Below are 24,630 nucleotides of genomic sequence, written 5' to 3' on the forward strand. Positions count from 1 at the left end.
TCCGCTGTGTTGCGACCTAGATGGCACTGTGATGTGTTAGGGAGGTGTCTGTATTGAGCTGTAATTCTTGTGGGTGTGATGTAACATGGTGTGCAATAGTTGTGATAATATAGGCTAGATATTTGCAAACAAGTACAAATGTGTGCAAGTCAGTTTGGAATTATAATGGTGATCTTTTATATAAAGTTTTTTCAGTTTCTTAGATCAATTATCTTACTGGTTCCATCAACCTGTTGCATGCATTACTTGATCAAAGATTCCATAGTTATCCTTGTTCAGAAACACCACCAAACTGTCCCGGCAAAACTTAGTTATAACTACTATCAGATAGAAACTATGAGACATGAGGCATTAAGTACACCAGACTACCTACTATATTAAAACTGACATTGCTTTTTGACTTTCATCTTACATTTCTATCTTTATGAACACTGATATGTAATAATTATTCTGGCTGTCCTCAAAACAAGGTGAGTTGAGGCCTTCATTGGCTTCCTGATTGGGGATTAGTGCCATCTTAGAGAGTACTGAGATAAGCTTCACCACCTAAGGAACCTTCAGTCCTTCCTTACCCAAATCACTCGCCTTCAAGAAAACAAAAGGACAATTGAAGTTGAAAAGTCCACCACACAACCTGCCAGTCAAACTGAGCACTGTGGAATGTAAAAGAAAAATAAACATGTGGAAGATGAAGACTGTGGAGAAGAAAGGAAGTCAACCTTAACCACTAAAAAAGCCCAAATACCACACCATAGTATATATTGACAATATAAATAAACTCATGAATAAAGATAAATAAATGAATAAATAAATGGTTGAGGAAAAACCCAATGATCTTGCTTGCAACTTCTGAATGAGTCAAAACTATGATAGGCACTGGGAAGCCAAGAGAGAGGAGTACATAAAATGAGTGTGTGTGTAATGTGTATGTTTTGTTAATAATGCATGTGATGTATTATTTCTTTAGTCAGGAGAGAAATGATGATTGGTTAACTGGCATTATGAAGGAATAGGGTGTGTATAGTATTGGGTGATGTGCTGGTGGTGTAAAGACAAAGTGTACAGAGTGCTATGTGATAATATTGATAAGTTAAGACCTCAACACAATTTCACACTTCCCTATTTAAATTGTTACATATTCACTCTATCTCTTTGGGGATTGGCACCAATTAAGAGATTTTTCCCTCACTTTATTATCCCTCACATAAACAAGGGAAAACGTTACCCTTAGAAAATATGAATGAGTTACAAGGGAGATTCATGAGAAAGGCAGGAGTGGTGTGTGTTGAGGCCAGGGGTTGTAAAGACAAGAATGTCTATAGACTCAGTGTTATCTGTGGTGGTATTTAGTTCATGTGGATGTTTATGGTGGGTTCTCATTATGGACCTGAATATATATAAGCTGAGAGAGAGAGAGAGAGAGAGAGAGAGAGAGAGAGAGAGAGAGAGAGAGAGAGAGAGAGAGAGAGAGAGAGAGAGAGAGAGAGAGAGAGAGAGCACCACTCATATAGATACCAACCCACCCTCAGTAACTTATCACAGCATAATAAATAAGGCAACAAAACAGTCAGAGAGTGCTGGGATAACCTAACACAGGAACTTCCCAGTGTATAAATAACTATTATAACTGTGACGTCTATTTGTTCTGTGACTATGATACATTCTAGCAAGGCCACTGCTGCCTTGATCTTGATGGTACAGGTGACTCTAAGATTTCTTCTGAGGCAGGCCTTAGTATTGGGCTATTGGCAGCTCCTGTAGGGGACAAAAAGGAGGAGGAAAAAAAGGCAAAACATACACAAGACATCATCTTTCATACTACTAATCACTACATCTAACACACCACATTCTCTACAACAACTCTCACAGCTTCAATCATCCTTTCACCCATCTCTCCACAGCAAAACCAACAATAACAGTCCCAGCACAACACCATCCATTCCCTTCCTGTTTTCTCCACCCTGGCATTCTCCAATTCCCTCAGCACCACTTGCATCATTTCATTCTGTCTCTGACATACTTCACATAATCTAACACAGAAGTGGGAAAACTATGGCCTGTAGGCCACATGTGGTCAGTCAAAGAAATTCATGTGGCCTGACAAATGTTAATAAACTTGAAAGAAAGTTAGTAAACTACACTGAATACAGTGGACCTTCGAACTTCAAACATAATTCATTCCAGAAAGTTGTTTCATGTCTATATTGTTCCAAGTCCGAAAACATTTACCCCATAGGAAACAATGTAGCTAAATCATTTTAATCTGTTCAAAGGTCCTAGATTTTTACTTAAGTAAATTGGAATTAAACATGTAAAATTAATATTATTTACCTTTTGGTGGTGAGCTTCATGGTGAGTGTCACTTAACCAGGTATATATCATGAATATACTGGGTAGTGGCAGCACTACTATTAGCATACCGGTAGTCATTTAGTCCTATGTGGATTCTTTGTTTCACAACTGTTACACCTTGTCACTACAGTAATTAAGAAATATTTTGGTTAGTTATGAGATCAGTGTACTTACATAAAATATTACTCAAATATCCTACCTGGTTAAGTGACTCTGGTCAAATGAAAACTAGTCAAATGTCCTGACCCCAGCTAGGAATAAGAGCAATTAAGGCAACAACGCAGAATCAAAACAAAGCAGGAATTGATGTTTATCTCTTGCCAATGGCACTAGCACCATCCGGATTTGCCGGATTCAGCTGCCTTCGGGTTGTTCCAAGCCCGAATTTTGTTCCAAGTCTGAGGGTTCACAGCAATACTGGGAACATTTCATTTTCTTCCCGCAGATGTGCATGTGTGGAGGAATGGCTTTTTCTTTAAAAGCCTTTTATTTTGTATTTCAAATATTAATGCTTTTGAGTTAACATAGTAAGTGGATCTATAAGATTGAGATTCTTTTTTAATGTGGCCTTAGCAGACTTTGGAGCTCATCTGCTGATCCACTCATGACTATGTATCACATCATCTGCATACAAGAGCACAAATAACATATGTATCATATCCCCATTCTTACTCCTGTAATCATTCTTCTCATTCTGGCATCCCCTAATCAATCTCTTTCTCTCTGTCTCTCCTGACATCCCTAACCTCTTCCTTCCACCACAGCTTACACGTACACTTCCTGGCACTCATTCTCACACACCCAATCTGACGAACTGCTGCATTCCTCCCATTCTCAATAAATCTATCACACAATTCATCCACACCATTCAAGCTTTCATCTTCCCAGCTTCTCTCACTCAGGTCTACCTGGAAATTCTCCCATTCCACATCATTTAGCCTTTACCTTCTCCTTTTAGCCTTTCCATTCCTTTCCTCTCTTCTATACAACTTACAATCCTACTCCAGCATGTTATGGTAAGAGATAATGTCAATTATTTCATCCCCTTCAATCCACAATCTTATGCATTCTCCTATTCACCATCATCATTCCCTCCTCTAAAGTCTCCACACTTGCCTTCACTTCCTGGGTAATCTCCTCTACCCTTTCCCACTCAGGCTTTTCAGCACGCTTTTCTCTTTCATCATGGCCACATGCCTCCCGGTGTTTTTCACTATGGGTGAGCCGCCTTGTGTTTGCTTTTATCATGTGGGTCCCTCATTCAGAGAGTGGGCGGCCCTCCTCTGGTGGCTGGGCGGTACCACCACTACAATCTCTGAGCAAGGAGTCTCTTGCCCCTCAAAAGCCAAGGCAGCAGTCCCTCCCACAGAATCCTCGCCTACAGACGCCTGGGGTGTTACAGGGGGCAAAGAAGTAGCAGGTTGGTGCCTCTTCCCACCAGCTCATTCCGTCAGGGATAGGGAGGGCAGGGATGGCTCCTGGTTACTTCCGCCATTTCTGGAGGCCGCCATATTGCACTACTCCCCACCCACTAGGGTGGCCGCTACTATCACGACGGGCTTCATTCTAGCTCTGCTGACTACCTAGCTTAATCCTTTCAGCCTCCCACCATACTGTTGTGGCGTTACTGCAGCCGAGGCACTGATCTACTATGAAGATGTTCCCCTGCACCCTATAACTCCCATCCCGCAGTCCTACCCACCTACATCTCTCACACAGTATCCACTTATCTCTGTTTCCCTTAGTCTCCTTGCCGCACTTAGAGAACAAGCTGTCCATGTTTGCTACCCTAAACAACGAAGAAACTATCTAAAACAGTAAAGACACACACACGCAGGTACTCACCTCCTCATGCAGCGACAACACATGATGATGTCACCGCCACGTTTTCTTCCCCGAGTAACTATCACGATTTCTGAAGGAATACAATCCTTAAAAGTTTAGGGCATCATTATATATTTTCATGGGTTGTAGTTACACATTAATATGATTTCTAGATTATCAATGGGAAAAAATGTCTCGGAAACCCGATTAATCGTCTCTGTGGCATTAATAAAAAGTTGTGGTGAGAGCTAAGCATTTCTGAATACTGATCTTTCTTGTACAAGCCCTAGCATAAAAAAAAAAAAGGGACGAAGGTTGCTGTACGTCACCATCAACCCACGCCTCCATTCACTCTGCATTGAACACCTTATCAGTGAGGGAGCCTTTATCTGATGCACGGCTGGATAGGAAGCATCTCTCTCTCTCTCTCTCTCTCTCTCTCTCTCTCTCTCTCTCCATAAGTGCAGCTGAAGTGCTTCTGTTCCAACAAAAATTATATATCATTAATTCACTGACTATCTTACATACATGACTCATACTGATGGAAACACCTGCGCTGCGTCCCCATGGCTTAACAAAGGCTTTAGCTAAAGTGACATGTTTTAAGCGTGTTTGTGTGGTTCTAATGATAGATTAACACGATTTCTACGTTATTCACGGGATTAATAGTCTTGAGAACCCGGGTAATCGTATCTGTGGCCTTTGAAAATAGTCGTGGTGAGAGAGCAAAGCATGGTGGTCATGACGAGGCTTTCTAGTTTCTACTCAAGTGGCCACCTTGAGCGTACAATACATATCATTACTATAATGCAGAGAAAGGCAAGATAAGACGTCTTTTTCCTTTACTCTTAACAATGCATTATTTCGGACGATATCCTGAAGGATATCCTGAATGATATCTTGAAGGTGACTAATACAGATAATTGTTTATCCCTCTTTTTTTATTCTATCACTCGTTTTTTTTTTTTCCTCTGCGTTCACTGTACGCTCTTCAATTTTTCCGGTACAGTGAAGACAGGAAAAAAAAAAAACGAGTGAATGAATAAAGAAAGGGATAAACAATGATCTGTATTAGTCACCTTCAGGATATCCTGAAGAATATCGTCCGAAATAATGCATTGTCAAGAGTAAAGGAAAAAAGGTAAGACAAATAGTGACGACAACGATGTCCTGCGACCAAAGTGATAATGTGGATTTTATTTCCTTTTAGTTTGATTTATTTGATTCGTTTATTCAATTCAACTTATCTGTCTTGCTTCATCTATGTAACAATTGGTTTGCGTTTGAACGATGGCGCAAGAAACTAACCAATGCAGCAATAGAAACTCAAAAGCTCCCTGATCACTCCACACCAACACATGAAAAAGGAGTTTATTCAATCCACACACCACTTAATTTCAAAACCAACTGTAATTCTCATTTATTCAAATCTTCACCGATCTTGAATCTATTCTTCTCGTCCTATCCTGACCCTGAGAAATTTGTTATAACCACGAGCTTCCTCCTTTTGTTTACCTTTTAAGACGCGCGCCTCACTTCCATTACATTTAAATAGCTCTAAATGAGACTCCACAGATTTCTAAGGGTGTTTTTATGATTCTATTGGCAGATTAACAAGACTTTTTACATTATCAACAGGAAAAACAGTCTTGAGAACCCGGCTAATCATCCCTTTGGCCTTTGAAAATAGTCGTGGTGAGCGAGAAGTGTTTGTGAATGTGGGGCAATAGAGGGGCGAATGTGTTTTTGAGCACACGTCAGTTATCATCTACCACCCTTTCCTCTCGTCTCTGTTGCCAACACTGAGAAGGGTGATAAGAAAGTGGGGCTCTATCTTCTTATTGCCTTTTACTGAGGTGGAGGAGGAGGAGAAGGAAGGGGAGGAGGGGAAAAAGCTACAATTAAGTGAATGGAAGGAAAAACTTATCTGTAAGCTGTAGAGGATGATAAGGAGGAGGAGGAGGAGGAGGAGGAGGAGGAGGAGGAAGAGCTAGAAGAGGAAGAGCAAGACGAGGACGGACAGTCATTCACCTACATTCATTCGCATTAATGAGAGAGAGAGAGAGAGAGAGAGAGAGAGAGAGAGAGAGAGAGTATATTACATCTACATACACAACTCATTAAACTGCTGCCTAATAAGAAAATAAATTAAAAAAACAAGATTACAAATATAAACAAATAAAACATGTACAAGAAGGATACATGTTATAATCCCAGAACGAAGAAAAACAAAAGCAAGAAAAAGAAGAATGAGAAAGAAAACAAGTACGAGAAGCAAACAGAACTTACAATAAACAAGCCAACAAAATAAATTAATAAGAAGGAAGAATATGAGATAACAATAATGGAGGAAGCAGGAAGGATGAAGGAAAGCAGGAAGAAAGAAGAGAAGGAAGAAATTAAACAGGAAGGAAGGAAGGAACAACAGACGAATAAAAAAAAAAAAAAAAGTAAACGAATTAAAGAAAGGAAGGAAGGAAGACGAGCAGAAGAAAAGAAAAAAGAAAATAATGAAGAAGGAAAGGAGAAAACAATAAAAAAAAAGGAAAGAAAATCAGATACAACACAGAGAAGAGACAAACATTAAACTAAACGTGGCAGTGATGAATACCCAACCAAGCCCTGCCCTCCCTGTCTCCCTGCATCACTCCCAGCCACCCTGCCACTCTCCCTGTCATTCTCCAAGGTCTCCCAGCGCAGGGTCAGGAGAGCAGCACATTCTTGCCTAACTTAAGGAAGTGACGCGAGCTTCAAATGTCCGTAAGGGGAAGCCATCTAGCACATGATTTCCGTGATAAGAAGATAACGAGGTCTTGACAAACTGGTGGTGGTAGTAGTGGTACGTGGTGGTGGTGGTTAGTTTTGTAGTGTTTGTAGAAGATAGGAAGATGGTTGTTTGTAGAATGCTGATGATGAATTGTGGTTGTAGTTGTTGTTGTAGTTGCTTGTAGGAATCTAAAATGATTGCGTTGGTAAAATTATTGAATTAAGGAACAAGTAGTAGTAGTAGTAGTAGTAGTAGTAGTAGTAGTAGTAGTAGTAGTAGTAGTAGTAGATCATATTACATCATAACTTTGAAAAAAAAAAAACAGGAAGACACATTATTTACGTATGAATGTCTTATCACCATATCTGACTGTGGTGGAGGAGGAGGAAGAGGAAGAGGAGGAGGAGGAGGGGAGGAGGAGGAGGAGAAGTTGATGGTGGTGGAAGTGGCAAGAGGTGACGCGATGTTCAGTGACTACCAATGATAAGATAAACACAAGCACGTCTCGAGGTCTGCTGCTTTAGATCTAACCCGCCAGTCCAGCACGAACCTTCACAAACAACAGACGCGTATCCCAGTCACTCCCAGTCACACCCAGTCACTCCTAGTCTGTCTCTCCTCACATCGTATCACTGGGAACACAAACAGTCAAGGTAAGAGTGAAGGACGAAGTGAAATAGTGCATTAACCTTTTCACTACATTTCTGAGACATAGCCTTTCGTTCTACAGCTGAATCTCTCTACTGGCTATTAAGAAAGTTTCCTTCAATTACTTTTCGTTTCTTGAATGTGAATGTACATACTGCGCAGTGGTATCAGTGATGTGATCTGTTTATCTTGGTACATGTCGCGGTGAAAGGGATAAAGGGATCCGTGAAATTGAAACGCTTATCGAGAAAGTGCTTAGCTGTGGGTGACCGCACGCTTTTTTTTCTTTTCTTTTTGCCGATACTGATTGACAAATAAGAACAGTGATTGTTATTATACTTACCTAGACATTACACTTTTCATGAATGAAATCACACAAAATGGAGGTAACTGTGTTCTTAAGCTCAAAACTATCACTGTCCTGTACAGAAAATAAACAGTGAAACATGCCGGAACACCAAGAGACCTTTAATTTCTCGTTGCAGATGTGTTACAACGAGGAGACGCAACAGGAAAGGCGGAACTGTGTGCGTCATCTGCTGGTGTTAGTGTTGCTGTCTCTCTGTCTCCATAACACAGCTGCGACTCTACAAGGTGTGTGTGTGTGTGTGTTTGTGTGTTCTGTAGCTTTATCTTTACAGAATTGAGTCAAATTTCGAAATACTTCACCTATTAAAGCTATAAATTCTCCTTTCACACACAACTGTCAACTTCTGCATTACTTTGGTTGATTGGTGTCAGGAAAAAAGAAAACTATTTTCTTTTTCTTTGTGTGTTGTCTTAAGACGGCTGCAGCCCATGAGAAAGATTAATGCGGTCTTTTCTCTCTTCATTGCTTTACTTTTTTTTTTTTATGTAGGAGAGGGCCAACCAAGCGCAAAAAAATAAAAAAATAAATAAAAATTAAATAAATAAATAAAAAAAAGGCCTACTATACCATAACACTATATATTCACATCTAACTCTAATGATATACTGCAATAATACCCATTTCATAATAACTGTTACTGCAAAGGGATTGGCAACTTAACCCCTTCAATACCATGACGCGCTTCCATATTCATTCTGCTTACTATCTGGTGATTTTATACAGCTTCAGAAACTTATGTGAGGGATTAAAATAGTGAAGACTGTGGCCATTAATCTTCTGACTCCCATAAACCCTTGTTAATGAAAATAAAATGGTCTAATCGTATACGAGTCAGTTAAAAATGTGTTCCAGTACTGAAGGGGTTAATGGGTTCTCTAATTTTTCTCGTTTTATGTTGCTTTTGGCCAGTTTTTCCCTTTTACACTAGATAAATGATCAAAACTGTAGGTAAGATTTATACTACAGATACATATGCTGACTAGGCAGGCTATTACACATCTGGCGGGTCTAGTTAGCCCAGTAAGTGGCCTGAGGGTGCTGCATTCATAGCAGGGTGAGTGGTGGCTGGCTGGCTGGCGAGCTTCACTGATTCTGCTGACGTGACTCGGTTATTAGCTGTTTACTCAATTGAAACGTTGTGGTCGCTGAGGTTACTCATCGTCATGGGAAGCACTACGACCTCCCCACTACGGCGTGCAATACACCGATTACGACATATTTACATTTAACCCCTTCAGTTCCATGACGTGTTCCCATATTCATTCTGTTCAATATCTGTTGATTTTATACAGCTTCAGAAACTTATGTGGAAATTAAAATAGTGCAGACTGTGGCCATTAATCTTCTGACCTCCACAGACTCTTCTTAATGTCAATAAAATGGTCTAATCGTAAACAAATTTCATGATAAAAATGTCTCGCAGTATTGAAGGGTTAAAGGCAATATGAGGTCCATGTAATGCGTCCCCCCGTCCCTCATACCTCCCCAGACCCAAAAAAGCTGAGCAACAACGCAATAAACATAAGCAAGCATTAATCTGGGATACAAAAAAAAAAAAAAAAAAAGAATTATTTATACGTGAGAGAGAGAGAGAGAGAGAGAGAGAGAGAGAGAGAGAGAGAGAGAGAGAGAGAAATATGAGTCACCTGTGCTTTGCTTATCACTGCTGGTTTAGTCCTCAAAGCCTCACCATCATAATACTCTTAGTGGTTTCAATCTCATCAAAGGAACCATACTGCCTTCCGCCCCGCCCCGCCGCGCCCCGACATAACCCCCAGCAGGAAACAGCCACCTACGTGACACAGATAAACATGATAACAGAGGGAAATCATACCAAACACCAAACAAGAGTATCATTATTTCAGTGTGACTCAGTTTGCTTGTTTTTGTTTTCATGACGCGTGTGTGTGTGTGTGTGTGTGTGTGTGTGTGTGTGTGTGTGTGTGTGTGTGTGTGTGTGTGTGTGTGTGTTTCTAAAGAATAATCTTATATTAATTCTAAGTAGACAAGCAAACAATTTTTTTTCTCTCTCACAACCTAAAGGAAATAACAACAATCTACGTAAGCGAATTCCTAGATCTGTGGTGAAAGTTTCCTACATTTCATAGGGCACTTTTAATGCTGTAAAAATCAAAAGGAAAAGAAAAAAGAAAATCTCTATTCCTTTTCCTTCCCCCCAAAAAAGAATGAAATAAAGAAAACCAAAAGAAAAAAGGTGAAAAAGACGAAAAAACAAATGGAAACACTAAACACTACTTAATTTTCCCTCACAGGCGGCAACTACTCCTACAACACGTTGACAGAGGTGGCAGAGATCCCAGAGGAGGGCGTGACGCGGATATGTGTGACGCCCCTGGACGACAACACGCGGCTCAAGGTGCGGCACACGGGGACGTCGGGCGCGAGACAGGAGGTGCTGGTGAAGAAGAAGGCAATGACGGTGGACACGTTGGCGTTATTGGAGATCGGTGTGGAGACAGGAGGCGGTGATAAGGTGAGTCTGAATGTCACAGCGGAAATGTGAAGATGTCCTGGAGATATACAAGGAAAGGCAATGGAGTGGTAATTACAAAATATCACGGGTTCCAACCTCCTGTAGCCAAAAATACAATTAAACACTTTTACTTTATCTTTCTTTTTTTTCTTCTTCTTTCGTCTTTTTTTCTTTCTTCTTCTTCTTCTTCTTCTTTCTTTTTTTCTTCTTCCTTTTCTTTTTTGCTTGTTCTTGTTCTTGTTCTTGTTCTTCCTTTTCTTTTTTGCTTGTTCTTGTTCTTGTTCTTGTTTTTCTTCTTCTACTTCTTCTTCCTTTTCTTCTTCTTCTTCTTCAATGATCATACTTCACAGGATCCTTCTTCTACTTCTTCTTCCTTTTCTTCTTCTTCTTCTTCTTCTTCTTCTTCTTCTTCTTCTTCTCCTACTTCTACTTCTTCCTTCTTCTTCTTCTACTTCTACTTCTTCCTTTTCTTCTTCTTTTCTACTTTTCCTTTTCTTCTTCTTCTTCTTCTTCTTCTTCTTCTTTCTACTTCTACTTCTACTCTTCTTCTTCTTCTTCTTCTTCTTCTTCTTCTTCTTCTTCTTCTTCTACTTCTACTTCTACTTCTTCTTCTTCTTCTTCTTCTACTTCTTCTACTTCTACTTCTTCTCTTCTTCTTCTCTTCTACTTCTACTTCCTTCTTCTTCTTCTTCTTCTTCTTCTACTTCTACTTCTTCTTCTTCTTCTTCTTCTTCTTCTTCTTCTTCTTCTTCTTTCTACTCCTTCTTCTTCTTCTTCTTCTTCTTCTTCTACTTCTTCTTCTTCTTCTTCTTCTTCTTCTTCTTCTTCTACTTCTTCTTCTTCTTCTTCTTCTTCTTCTTCTTCTACTTCTTCTCTTCTTCTTCTTCTTCTTCTTCTACTTCTACTTCTTCTTCTACTTCTTCTTCTTCCTTTTCTTCTTCTTCCGCACCTCCACTTATTCCAGATCCTTAAATGAACGTGAGAAAAAAACACCACATTTTGAAACACTTCTGCGTTGTACCGCCACTAATTTCAAAAGGCTCCAGTTAAAGATCAACGGGTTCCTTTCATTGTTGTGGCGACAGATTAATAAGATTTCTACATGATCAACTGGAGAAACACTCTTGAAAACCTGGTTAACCATCTCTGTGGCCTCGAAAAAAGTCATGGTGAGAGAACAAATCGTTTCAGAACACGGACCTGAATGTGCTGGTGAAAAATGTTCAGATGATAGTGAGGAGGTAAGGGTCCGGTAACTAGGAAATGCCACGCGAGTTTGCAGCCGCTGTAGCCAAAAATAAGTTGCCTTTCAGTTTCTGTCTTGTATATTCCGTTCGAGAAACGCCAACACTACATGGAATGACGTGTTGTGGCTTGTTAGTCCAGTAAGAAAGGCACGAATCACGATTGTCTTGAAGCAAACGAATAAGAGCAAGACATCTGACGTCAACTTTTCTCTTCGCCTGTAATGGTTGATTAAACAACTAAAACTGTACGAAAGTTAACTAAACGAACGCCAAGAAAGCATAAGCACCAGTAGACTTAATTATTACGAGCATAAGAGAAACTAAACTAACTACCTTAGCTCAAGTGAAGGAAGCGAGACAGCAAAGGCGAAATATCAGAGGACCTAACTTACACAATGACACTTTTACTTTAAAATGAGCGGATGCGAAGAGTAACAAAGGCCAAGTACTGAGTCTCTTACCTCCTCCCTTCACCCACACAGGCTTCCCTGAACGTGTGGCTTAACGGGAGGAAACTGCAGCCACCTGACACTAATCCCCGCCCCACAAGCTCCGCCCCGCAGCAGCCCCTTACTATTCTACTCTTGAAGGTGAGACTGAATGTATGAATGAGTGATTGGTTGAAGGATAGAATGAAAGACGGATCCCTTGAGTGACTGACTGACTGAATGCTTGCGTGACTAACTGATATACTAACTGACTGATTGATAGATTGACTGACTGAGTAACTGACTCCATGCTTGTCTAATTAACTGACTGATTGACTGATTTAAGACATCAAAACAACAACAGAGTCAATACAATGCCAAAATGAACATGTATAGAATCAATAAGTGTATTAATCTAAACAAAATACTTGACTGAATGAATGAATTACGTAGACAAAAGTTTTCACTACATAGACGATATCATCAGGAGCAAATAACTCAAATTTCTGCATTTCTCAACAGGGAAATGCTAAAATCACAAACTGTACAAAGAAAGAAATGGAGACGGAGAAGGCAGAGGGGAAAGAGAAGGTCGTTTTGGTCGCTGCAGTAGAGATGGCACCAACGGAGAAAGGAACAACGGGAGGAGAGGCAGGAGTGAGAGAGACGCAAGAGGTGACCCAGACACAGACGGAAAAAGTGACCGAGGAACATAAAGTGTCGTCACCCAGTGCTTCTCAGCCGCCTCTTACCAGCGCCTCCACCAACGACACTCTTGAAACAGAAGGTAAGTCAGCTGCAGGTTGGTAGATCGTCAGGTTACTGTGTTGCGGACTCTAATTCATGCAGTGCCTCGATCTTTGTTCTTGTTGAATGTATTGCTTCTGGTTTAATGTTAACACCGCCAAGGTTTTTCTTATTATTAGTGGTGGCGCGAGGGCTTACAAGTTCACAAGCCATGTAGTGCCCTTTATAGTGTTGCTCCTATCGTGTATAGTGTTAGCGTGATCTCTCGTGCAGCGGAGGCTCAGAGTCCTGACGATTCCGTGTGTTGCAGGTCCAGATCTGGAGGAGGAGGATCCTTGGTGGAGCTTCATGCTGGTGCTAGGCAAGGTGGGGAAGGTGCCCGTGTTGGCGCTGCTGGTGGCGTGTCTGGTCGGGGGCTTGGTGGTAGGCGGCGTCACGGTATGTCTGTGCTCCAAGGCGTGTCGCAAGCGTCGAGTGGAATATCTGCCGGTGTCCATGGTGAGGACACAAGCCGGACACTTGCCCGGTGACATTGTGCGGGAGCCAAAGTTTTGGGACACGGCCAGCAACAAGCAGCGGAGCTCAGGCATCGGCAGCGCCTACAGCACCCTCAATACTGATAGCGGCAGCCACATGGGCACGGCAAACAGTCGCGGCACAGGCTCGCGGCACGCCGGCAGTGTCAATAACTCTATAGAACGCGGCGGGAAAACCACCATGCACAGCGGCGTCAACAACCTCGGTCGCTGGACGAATGGCAGCCCTACCAACTCCATCAACGGCAGTCGCAGCAACACCACTGCCAACGTGCTCAACATTCCCCCTGGCAGCATGCCACGCTCCGCTAGCGGCAGGAGCTGGGACAACAGGAGCGTGGAGCGCAGCCCGAGGCTCCAGGGCAGCAGCGTGACGCGCACTCCGAGCAACAGAAGTACCAGGAGCACTAGCAGCTCCGTCAACCGCAACACAAACCGAAGCCCCAACATCCCCTACACTCACAAGCTGGGCCTACTGACCGGCCACCAGAACGTGCCCGTGCTGCACAAACAAAACAATAACAGACAACATGCCTCCGACGACGACTCAGACGACTCTTGGTACGACAAGCCCTACGTGAGTCCCCCGCTACTGGCCGACAATTATTCCGTGCCGCACACCGCCACGGAGCCCGTCCTTGTGGAGGTGCGCACCGCCGCCGCCTCCACCACAGATCCCAACGCGGCCCAGGTACCCGTGTTCCAGTTCGGGACCTTCAAGAAGTGAGGGTGAGCGGGACAACACGATATTGAGGAGGAGTTGATTTGTCTTTCTAGTCAGTTTGAACTGACGTCACTAGCGAGCGTATCACGGATCTGCTGGTGTGGAGAACGCTGCTAGTCAACAGTGATTCATGATTTTGAAGTGTGTGTGTGTGTGTGTGTGTGTGTGTGTGTGTGTGTGTGTGTGTGTGTGTGTGTGTGTGAACATAGACTGGGAGTACAGCAAAGCCTGCTGCCCACCAACCATGACGTATAGGGATGAAAACTCTACCGCTGCATTGCACAGAGTCAAGAAGTCTCGCATAATCCAGTATTTATTGTATCGCCTTACGCTTCATTCCTTCCATGCGCCGCTGAGAGATGACAGAAAACCCCACCACTGCCCTTGCTCCTTCCCTTCACTCAACACACCCTAACCTAACCCCTCACCCTTCACCCAACACACCCCACCACTACCCCTCACCCTTCACCCAACACACCCCACCACTACCCCTCACCCTTCACCCAACACACCCCACCACTACCCCTCACCCTTCACCCAACACACCCCACCACTACCCATCACCCTTCACACCCCACCACTGCTCCTCACCTTCACCCAACACACCCCACCACTACCCTCACCCTTCACCCAACACACCCCACCACTACCCTCACCCTTCACCCAACACACCCCACCACTACCCTCACCCTTCACCCAACACACCCCACCACTCCCTCACCCTTCACCCAACACACCCCACCACTACCCTCACCCTTCACCCAACACACCCCATCACTACCCTCACCCTTCACCCAACACACCCCACCACTACCCTCACCCTTCACCCAACACACCCCACCACTACCCTCACCCTTCACCCAACACACCCCACCACTCACCCTTCACCCAACACACCCCACCACTACCCTCACCCTTCACCCAACACACCCCACCACTACCCCTCACCCTTCACCCAACACACCCCACCACTACCCTCACCCTTCACCCAACACACCCCACCACTACCATCACCCTTCACCCAACACATCCCACCACTGCTCCTCACCCTTCACCCAACACACCCCACCACTACCCCTTCCCATCACCCCAACACACCCAACCACTGCCCTTGTCCCCTCCTTTCACCCAACACACCCCACCACTACCCCTCACCCTTCACCCAACACATCCCACCATTACCCCTTACCCTTCACCCAACACACCCTACTGCTGCTACTCCTCTTCACCCCAACACTCCCACCGCTATCCCTCACCCTTCACCCAACACACCCTACCGCTACTCCTCCTCTTCACCCCAACACTCCCCACCGCTATCCCCACCCTCACCCACACCCCACCACTACCCCTCACCCTTCACTCAACACACCCCACCACTACCCCTCACCCTTCACCCAACACACCCCACCACTACTCCTCCCTCTTCACCCTAACACATCCACTCACTCTCCAGGAACAAAAGGGAGTCTCGAAAGGTAATGAGCTGATACCCACCCCAGTTCCTTCATGGGATAGCAGTGCTTGGTCTTCTATCTTATCTACCTATCAGGGCTATGCTGAAGGCTGATTCTCGTGATCAAGTTGTAAAAGCCACGATAAGATTGCCGCGTGCCTTTTGAACTGAGGGACACAAAAAAACAAGGGAGGAACCATCAGACGTGTTTTTTCTTTCTTACGAGTGTTATCTTATCTGTGTCACGATATGTTTACCAGGAATAATGATAAAGAAAACTCATTTTTTTCCTGTATTTAAGATTTTTTTTTACAAAGGTTTTATTCTTCATTTAAGTTTCAGATTCTATTTTTTTTTTTTTTATCTTTTTTTGTAGCCATTGGTCAGCGTTCCTCCTACATAATAAAATCAATACCGCTCTTGTTCTTCAGGAATTATTGTCTAAACGAAGAGTCAGGAGGAAGTAAGGAGGCGAGTAGCTAAAAAAAAAAAAAAAAAGAAAAGAAAGAAATGTACACCTGTGTATTCTCGCTGTCATAAAACCAATCTCTTATCTGATAAACAATCTGACAGTGTAAGTCAACCGAGGTCATTTGATGTGTTGAAAGAAAGGAAGAAAGCAAAGTACTAGTATTCATCTTCATTTAGCTACAAGGGCCGCCGTAGTACAGTGTTTTGGGGTCCGAGGGGTCTCCAAGTGCACAGGTTCGAATCCTGACCACGGTCCGAGTGTAGGTTGGGCTTCCTTACTCAGGGCAACGGTTTCCTAGCGGGTGGGCTTTGAGATAGGAGGTACCACAAAAAGTATCCCTTCAGCCCATAAATTCCCGTGAAAAGCCCACATGGTATAGATAAAAAAAAAAAAAAAGGCATTCTCTTATCTGACAAACAACTGAACAAACTGATTCATTCTCATTTCACTAGAAAAGATATTCTCACGCCAAACACATTCTGACAGTCTAATTCCACTCGAGTCAACCAATGTGCTCCTCACTGCACCTGCACCAACCCTCACTGCACATAATCCATTACTCTGTACGGTAAATAATACATAAGTGTTCATGTATAGTATTATTAAAGACGATATTTATATTTTCGTATCCTAGTCTCTCATTACGTCATCCAATCTAACTTAACCTAACCTGTTAATATTGGGATATATCCTTTGCAACGCCACCCACTCCCTCATCTTCCTTAGTGTTTATTTTCTTCCATTCGTGTGTGTGTGTGTGTGTGTGTAATTCACCACCACGGTCGTCTGCTGGTCACCCAGCCAGTCTTTCCCATTACGGAGCGAGCTCAGAGCTCATAGACCGATCTTCATGTAGGACAGACCACAACACACTTCACACACCGGGAAAGCGAGGCCACAACCCCTCGAGTTATATCCCGTACATATTTACTGCTAGGTGAACAGGGGCTACACATTAAGAGGCTTGCCCATTTGCTTCGCCGCTTTCCGGGACTCGAACCCGGACCCTCTCGATTGTGAGTAGACCGTGCTAACCACTACACTACGTGTGTGTGTGTGTGTGTGTGTGTGTGTGTGTGTGTGTGTGTGTGTGTGTGTGTGTGTGTGTGTGTCACTTGGCACAGTCATATAATTATCATCTAGACCTGACATGGTAATCTCCCACAACAGAAAGCTTTTACCTGAATTATGATTATCAGTTGGTGGTGAAACACCCGCCTGTAAAGTCGCCCTCACGCTTTCAGCGCCTGTCCCCTTCACACTGTGCCTCTCCCGTAACGGTTTCCCTGTAGTTCCTTCAAGTGGTACCAGTCACCTCACACGGCGAGAAGGTAAGGAAAGGCCGGGTATTATGGAGGTAAGCTTAGCTAACTAATTTCCAGACACTGACTGTTGATTTATGAGTAAAATACGACGCCTCTTCAAATCTATGTAATGAAGGCATCACCAGTGTAATGAACTGAACGATTTTAAACCGAACCTAACAAAGTAGTCAACCCTCCTACCCTCCCACCGTGGCCGAGACCAATGCGCCCAGGACCGACCCCTCGGCCTCCAGACACAGCCTACACAGCGAGGGGACCAGCAGTTCAATCAATGTTCTGAATCACCCTGAACCTAACCTAACCTAACCTAACCAAACCCTCGGGTGAAAACGCTAATGACATTACGAGATCACCGAGGCACACTCCTGCGCGAGGGCTGTGACTGGTGGCGCTGCGCATTTCCTGGTCTGGGTGGCGCAGTCAGGTGAGGTGCTAATGATGTCAACATTAATGGCGGGTTCCCACGTGCCATTTGCGAATAGAAATTCTAGCCGTTAGAGTTATCGGCTAGATTTAGTTGTCTGGCAGGTGGAAAAACTAGCCGCAAAACAAGACTGACACGTTTGTCTTTTCTAGCCGTTAGTGGGTTTGTTTACACTATGATGTCACGAAAGAAGACTCAGGTCCGGAAGTTGCCGGATTTGGGAGGTTCAAACTGTACCGTTTCCCTCTCTGCAGGGTCTTGTAGGAGGTGAAGATTGAATACGTGTGATGATTTTTTTTATCGCAATTGTCCATATTCTTTTTAAGATTAACACTTTTATAAGAAATGTAAGCTAATTCTACTAAAATTATAACCTCTGAAGTTATTGGTTAGGTGTAGGACAGCTGTTTGTTTATTCACTTCTCGCCAACCAGCCGATACTTCCCGGCCGCTATGTGTGAACGTGCTCCGGCCAGGAAGGCTCTGTCGATATCTCTAGCACAGGGGTTCTCAACCCTTTTCTCGTTACGAATCCTCTAAGCTGTAAGACCTACAACCCGAATCCCCAGTAAGGTGACATGGAACAGAATGTTTAATTTAGTGACTGATACTAATTCAATAAACAATAATACTGCAAAGGTTAGCCTATCATTAGATCAGCCATCTAAGTATCCCTAGAAATCTTGTGAACCCCTGGGGATTCGCGAACCCCAGTCTGAGAGCCTCTGTTCTAGTGCCTATCATTTCCAGCCGTATATTGGCACGTGTGAACCCGCCTTAATGATGGCAAGGTGGTAGTGAGCAAGAGTATACTATGAGAGATTAACACTTATACATACGTTGCTTGGAGCAGCGCGGCGGTGGTGACACCCACCTTCCCATGGCGACGATAGCCACTTCCGAACTGATGGTATGGATGAAGGCTGTCAGTGTTCTCAGTACTCGCCGCCCTGACAAAGACAAAAACACTTCGTTGAATACAGCTTTCATTACACCGCTAAGACATGCACAGATTATTTCACTGCTCACACACAGTCAGTATTTATCTTTATCACAAGCACAGCCTAGTCCAATACCACTGTATACGTATGACATTGCCAGCTGAAGTCAATTGATCCATCCACCACCAACATCTCAGGCTGATTCGAACTGAGAACTGAAGCAGGATGAAGCGAGCTATGAACACGTCAAATCACCAGTAAAGGCTGCACTCATGACTCAACATTTACAGCCACTTCCTATATTGGTCTCTCTTATAGTAATTCATTCTATAGTAACCTGCACTGGGAGTCTGCTGGACTTGTATGGCCGCTTGCCTCCCGTCGTGTCAGCAAAAGAATTTCAGTTACTTCTTTCCTTTCCCCCAGGTGTCTCCAGCGCGGCGTCTCCCGTGACCTCCCACCCCCAAGCCGAGACAAAGGACACCGCCAGAGAACACGAGGATGTCTTGCTCAACTCACAGGAGACGAGTGACGCGGGACCTCTCCGTTCTCCTCATCCTCTTCCACGTGTTCCTCATGTTTCTGCCCCTTACGCTGGCTGAAGGTGAAATGTGGGATGGTATTAACTAATTAAGTTCGTAACCTATTACCACCACCACCATCATCACCACCACTACTATTACTCACACTTCTACTAACGCTAGCATCCTTCACACACACAGAGATCAACAACGAGAAGATGATCCTGGCACGGAGCATGGGGTCCAAAAAGAAGAGCATGTGTCTGCGCCAACTTGAGAGCCCCACGCCCCTCAAGATACGGCTCAAGATGAACGTGAGGCCTATAGGACCAGGGAGCAACTTCGTACATATCGCTGGCGCTGTTGATATTCCCACTGAAGAGCTGGAAGTTGGGGGAGACTGGGCACCGCTTCACTACGAGTACACCTCCGTCAATCAAGAAGTGAGTTGTGGCACTTGTGGTTGTGGTGGTGGTGGCGGTGGTTTGCTGTCGTTTTTTTTTTTTTTTTTTTATTTAGACCATGTGGGCTTTTCACGGGAATTTATGGGCTAAAGGGGATACTTTATGGGGTACCTCCTATCTCAAAGCCCACCCGCTACGAAACCGTTACCTCGAGTGAGTAAGCCCAACCTACATTCGGACCGTGGACAGGATTCGAACCCGTGCGCTTGGAGACCCCTCGGACCCCAAAGCACGCATGGTTCCACTGTAATAATAACATTAGATTTATTGTTAGTTTAATTGTTGTAGTAGTAGTAGTAGTAGTAGTAGTAGTAGTAGTAGTAGTAGTAGTTGTTGTTGTTGTTGTAATCACGTGACCAGCCTAGTTTAGAATCACCAAAAAAACACTGATAATTCGTTCCTAGAATGGGAGGGGAGGGGAGGGAAGGGGAGGAAAGGGGAAGAGGAGAAGGTTACACTTGAACAAGCCAGTGCTTCAGAACACGTTCTCGATTTGTTAACCACGCCTAATCTAATACCGCTGTACGTTTAAAAAATGGAAAGAAAAACAAGCAAAAGAAAAAAAGAAAGACAAAAATATAATTAAAGTTATGAGGTAATTGAACGCTACAAAGTTAACATTTTTTATCATTACTATTTTGTTTTTGTCAGACAGCTGCATAAATCCCATTACGTATTTACTGTTTTTTCTTTCTCTACTTTTATTTATTTTTTCATCTACTGATAAGATAGTGTTGTTTCCTCAAGCCAACGAACCACAAACGTACAAGACATAAATCTTCATAGTGGTCGACAGTAGTAGTAGTTCTTCCCTACCAGAGATAAGCAATCCATGTGGAAATGACAACTAACTCAACCGAGTCAGTTGTCACTCTCTCACCAGACTATTTTTCAAGGCTACAAAAATTATCAGTAGGGTTTTCAGAACTATTTCTCCTGTTAATATTTTTCACATCTGGTTCGTCCATCACTAGAATCGTAAAGAACAGCCTAAAAAACAAGTATCATTTCAACAGGAGTCTTGGGAAAGCTGTGGAGGGAGGAGTAGCGAGGTAGTATTTCAGAAAGGGTCCTGAGTTATGTCATAACAAAGGTCACGAGTTAGACTATAATTATGAGTATATGACGCTATCCTATACACTGTTCCGCTACCTCTCCCACCAAAATATAAGCTTGAGCCAGGATTGAACTGGTGAATTTAAGAACAGCGCACCAAACACACTGGGTTCCACGAAACAGCAGCATGATATGCAGACAGACAGATCAGCAGATAACACAAGCAAGCATGTGTATGAAAATACATAGGAAATAACCAAGATAAAAGTAAAATTGTGGGTAAATGCACGCACGCACGCACACACACACACACACACACACACACTTTGTGACACTGCCGCCTATATCTTACCTTTCTCCTTATTCTCATAGTACAATTTAATTACTATACCACTAATGCCTCTTTTCCTTCATCTTCCCTTCTTGTAACATTACCTCCACCTCTTCCTCTTCCCTTTACCTTGCAACACTAACTACACCATTTCCTCTTCTTGAAGCACTAACTCCTGCTTCCCCCGCCACCCCACACAGCTCTACCTCAACATGACGCTGAAGGGCAAGCCACTGACATACATTCCCAATCGCCCCATGTACCACCTTCGCTATGATCTCGAAGCTGTCAAGATGCATGTTATGGTAAGACTAACTTGTGTTCTCTTGTTTTGTATATTATTGTAAGACTGTCATTGAGATTCTTAAAGCATATATAATTGGGACTTCTATGCCCGATTAACAAAACTCGTATGTATTAAGACCACATTCCTTCCCTCCGTTCTGCTTTCTAACTGCAAAGATAGATATAGTATCGCATTATAAGATTAGATTGAGTTACTTATCCTTACAGGGACGAGTGGAGATTCACAAAACTCGTATCTATCCAGTTCACATTCCTTCCCCGCGTTCTGCTTTCTAACAGTAAAGATAGACAGTATGTCATTATAAGAATAGACTGAGTTACTTATCCTTACAGGGACGAGTGGAGATAATTGACAAGGATGATTGTTCACAACTCGAGACCACCACCACCACCACCACGCTCCCTGTCGTCGCCATCCTGCCAAACCCCGCCGCCTACACCATGACGGACAGCAAAGACGCAAGTACGATCCTCAATTTGCAACTTTTTTTTCCTTTTACGTAAGAGGAGAAACCGGCCAAGGACAACAAAAATTCCCATAAAAAGACCCACTGAGGTGCCTATCCCCCAGAGTCAAAAGAGTGAGCCATCCCCATTATTTTAGCCTTTCTTTTTATTCCCATTACTTTGGCAGTCTTTATTCTTAACAGTCTTAAGCACTACCTTGACAGTTTCTTTTGCCCATACAGCGTCGTGGGTTTGGGTGATGGGGACGGCAGGCTCAGTACCCATCCTAATCATCCTAGTGATTCTACTGATGTTGCTGGTAGTGGTGGTGGTGAGTGTCTCTGTCATCCTGTGGCGCCGAAGGAAAGCAGCCAACAATATCTCAAAGAACAAGAGCCCCTTTGCTGCATGTCACGACCCGCTCATGCCTCAGCCACAGACCGCAGACCAGTTTTCCACAAACAATACGAATGTGAGCCCTTTATACAGATCTCCTCCTCCTCCTCCTCCTCCAAACTACTATAGTGAATGAGAAAACTTATGATGCACACGCAAATAGCAAAGATGTACTGAATATCACATCACCTCAAAAATTTTCAGCTCTCCAATGCTAGCATGAATGTAAACCCTTCATATGGACCATTTCCTTCTCATCCTCCTCCTCCTCCTCCTGCTAAGAACTACGTTTAAAAATTTACAGCTGTTGTATACCATATGAATTCACGTAGCTGTAATCATCAAATACAATACGTAGTTATGTAAAAATTCCTCATCCTGTATTGAATCACAAAAATCCGCGATACATTATAAATTATGATTATTATGATTATTATATTATTATTATTATCAGTAGTAGTAGTAGTAGTAGTAGTAGTAGTAGTAGTAGTAGTAGTAGTAGGAGCAGCAGTAGTAGTAGTAGTAGTAGTATAGTATAGCAGTTTTAGTAGTAGTATCATTATCACCAAAGTTAATGTAATGAAGCAACATTTCATCATGATTAGTGACGCCTACCCTGCAACCCTTCCTGAATCACCGCCATTATCACAGTATAGGTTTCCTGTCAGATATTTTTAGGGTTACTGAGTTATCGCCTCTTTGTCACCCATTGTGGTCACCCGCCAGTTGACACACGTGCTTGCTTGTCACTCATTATTCTGTGATGACTCCCAACCTTTCTGTAAACTTCACCTTATGATAAACCTTCTCACATCTTGATAGGTACCGCGTCTCCCTGTTACTTTTGTTATGAGTATCATCTTCCCTGCAAATCCTGCCTTAAACTATCTCTACATCTTGTTAGTTGTGTCTCTTTATTACTTTTGCTATGACTTGCAAGCTTCTACAAACGCCCTTCCCTTGCATCGTGTTACCGTAGTTTTGTCAGTGACCTTAGAGCTTCCTGCAATCGCTACCTCCACTTAAACCTTCTCTCGTATTTTGATTCTGTGTTTGCTTGCCATTTTTTGCTACTGACCTTTAAACTTCTTGCAAATAAAGTCTTCTCTCGCATGTTGTTGACGTTTTTTTTTTTTTTTTTTTGACTGTTTTATTTCAGACTTTCAGAATTCTGTACCAAGCCTCATACATTTTATAACTGTTTATATTTGTCGCCGGTTTTGTTACTATTTTTTTTCTTTTTTTGTGTGTGTGTAATTCACCTCGGTCGCCTGCTGGTCACCCAGCCAGTCTTCCCCATTACGGAGCGAGCTCAGAGCTCATAGACCGATCTTCGGGTAGGACTGAGACCACATCAACACACTCCACACACCGGGAAGGCGAGGCCACAACACCTCGAGTTACATCACGTACCTATTTACTGCTAGGTGAACAGAGGCCACACATTAAGAGGCTTGCCCATTTGCTTCGCCGCTTACCGGGACTCGAACCCGAGCCTCTCGATTGTGAGTCGAACGTGCTAACCACTACACTACGCAGTGTGTGTGTGTGTGTGTGTGTGTGTGTGTAAGTGTGTTTCACTGTTTGATCTGCTGCAGTCTCTGACGAGACAGCCAGACGTTACCCTACGGAACGAGCTCAGAGCTCATTATTTCCGATCATCGGATAGGCCTGAGACTAGGCACACACCACACACCGGGACAACACGGTCACAACTCCTCGATTTACATCCCGTACCTACTCACTGCTAGGTGAACAGGGGCTACACGTGAAAGGAGACACACCAAAATATCTCCACCCGGCCGGGGAATCGAACTCCGGTCCTCTGGCTTGTGAAGCCAGCGCTCTAACCACTGAGCTACCGGGCGCGCGCGCGTGTGTGTGTGTGTGTGTGTGTGTGTGTGTGTGTGTAAGTAAGTAAGTAAGTAAAGGTTTATTGCCCATTAGCATAAATATATTTGAGAAAGACATATTTACAAAAGAAAAAAAATGGCAGAGACTGTCAAGCCGAAGCTTCCCGACAGTCACATTTATGTACATAACTATGATTATTGTTTACACCAACACCAATTGGCAATATTTTAGGTAAATTGCCTAAAGAATTATTTAGGTAACTAAAATAGTAATAATAACAACCATATCTAATAATGACAAGAACAAAGCTAAGCAAATCACAATAAACAGACTGCAAATGCAAAAATGATCAATGATAATAATAATAATGAAAATAATAATAGTAATAACAGTAATACCATTACTACCATTACCATCACTATAAATAATAATGATAATAATAATAATAAGAATAATAATAATTACAATAATAATCATAATAACGATAACAATAATAATAATAA

General features: G+C 43.2%; 3 protein-coding genes across 5 annotated transcripts in view; all 3 read left to right on the forward strand.

Moving 5' to 3' along the window:
• LOC123510247 (dol-P-Man:Man(7)GlcNAc(2)-PP-Dol alpha-1,6-mannosyltransferase-like) overlaps window positions 1-394 on the forward strand; it is a 16,095-nt gene extending 15,701 nt beyond the window's left edge. For all 3 annotated transcript variants that reach the window (XM_045265213.1, XM_045265206.1, XM_045265210.1), the window contains one exon: window positions 1-394. This exon is cut by the window's left edge and continues 773 nt beyond it. The gene's annotated coding sequence lies outside the window, so the exon portion shown is untranslated.
• Window positions 395-7,439: 7,045 nt separating this feature from the next.
• On the forward strand, window positions 7,440-14,376 carry LOC123510248. The gene is made up of 6 exons (XM_045265218.1): window positions 7,440-7,596; window positions 8,077-8,185; window positions 10,235-10,455; window positions 12,185-12,292; window positions 12,653-12,917; window positions 13,188-14,376. Exons 2-6 carry the CDS (start codon window positions 8,077-8,079, stop codon window positions 14,138-14,140), a joined length of 1,656 nt encoding a protein of 551 aa, XP_045121153.1. The 5' UTR covers window positions 7,440-7,596; the 3' UTR covers window positions 14,141-14,376.
• A 4,843-nt stretch (window positions 14,377-19,219) lies between these two features.
• LOC123510250 lies at window positions 19,220-23,390 on the forward strand. The gene is made up of 5 exons (XM_045265223.1): window positions 19,220-19,356; window positions 19,475-19,716; window positions 21,325-21,429; window positions 21,764-21,893; window positions 22,120-23,390. The coding sequence occupies exons 1-5, from the start codon at window positions 19,254-19,256 to the stop codon at window positions 22,407-22,409; spliced, it is 870 nt and encodes a 289-aa protein (XP_045121158.1). The 5' UTR covers window positions 19,220-19,253; the 3' UTR covers window positions 22,410-23,390.
• The last annotated feature ends 1,240 nt before the right edge of the window (window positions 23,391-24,630 follow it).

This window comes from Portunus trituberculatus, chromosome 28 (assembly GCF_017591435.1).
Source record: "Portunus trituberculatus isolate SZX2019 chromosome 28, ASM1759143v1, whole genome shotgun sequence".
NCBI lineage: Eukaryota > Metazoa > Arthropoda > Malacostraca > Decapoda > Portunidae > Portunus > Portunus trituberculatus.

What these genes read in the sequence shown, in the direction of transcription:
- LOC123510248 (XM_045265218.1), top strand. Translation starts at nt 8,077, where the DNA reads ATGTGTTACAACGAGGAGACGCAACAGGAAAGGCGGAACTGTGTGCGT. An exon ending in CACAGCTGCGACTCTACAAG is followed by an intron (nt 8,186 to 10,234) that starts GTGTGTGTGTGT and finishes TTTCCCTCACAG; the next exon opens with GCGGCAACTACTCCTACAAC. An exon ending in CGACACTCTTGAAACAGAAG is followed by an intron (nt 12,918 to 13,187) that starts GTAAGTCAGCTG and finishes CGTGTGTTGCAG; the next exon opens with GTCCAGATCTGGAGGAGGAG.
- LOC123510250 (XM_045265223.1), top strand. Translation starts at nt 19,254, where the DNA reads ATGTCTTGCTCAACTCACAGGAGACGAGTGACGCGGGACCTCTCCGTT. An exon ending in ACACCTCCGTCAATCAAGAA is followed by an intron (nt 19,717 to 21,324) that starts GTGAGTTGTGGC and finishes CACCCCACACAG; the next exon opens with CTCTACCTCAACATGACGCT. An exon ending in CTGTCAAGATGCATGTTATG is followed by an intron (nt 21,430 to 21,763) that starts GTAAGACTAACT and finishes TTATCCTTACAG; the next exon opens with GGACGAGTGGAGATAATTGA.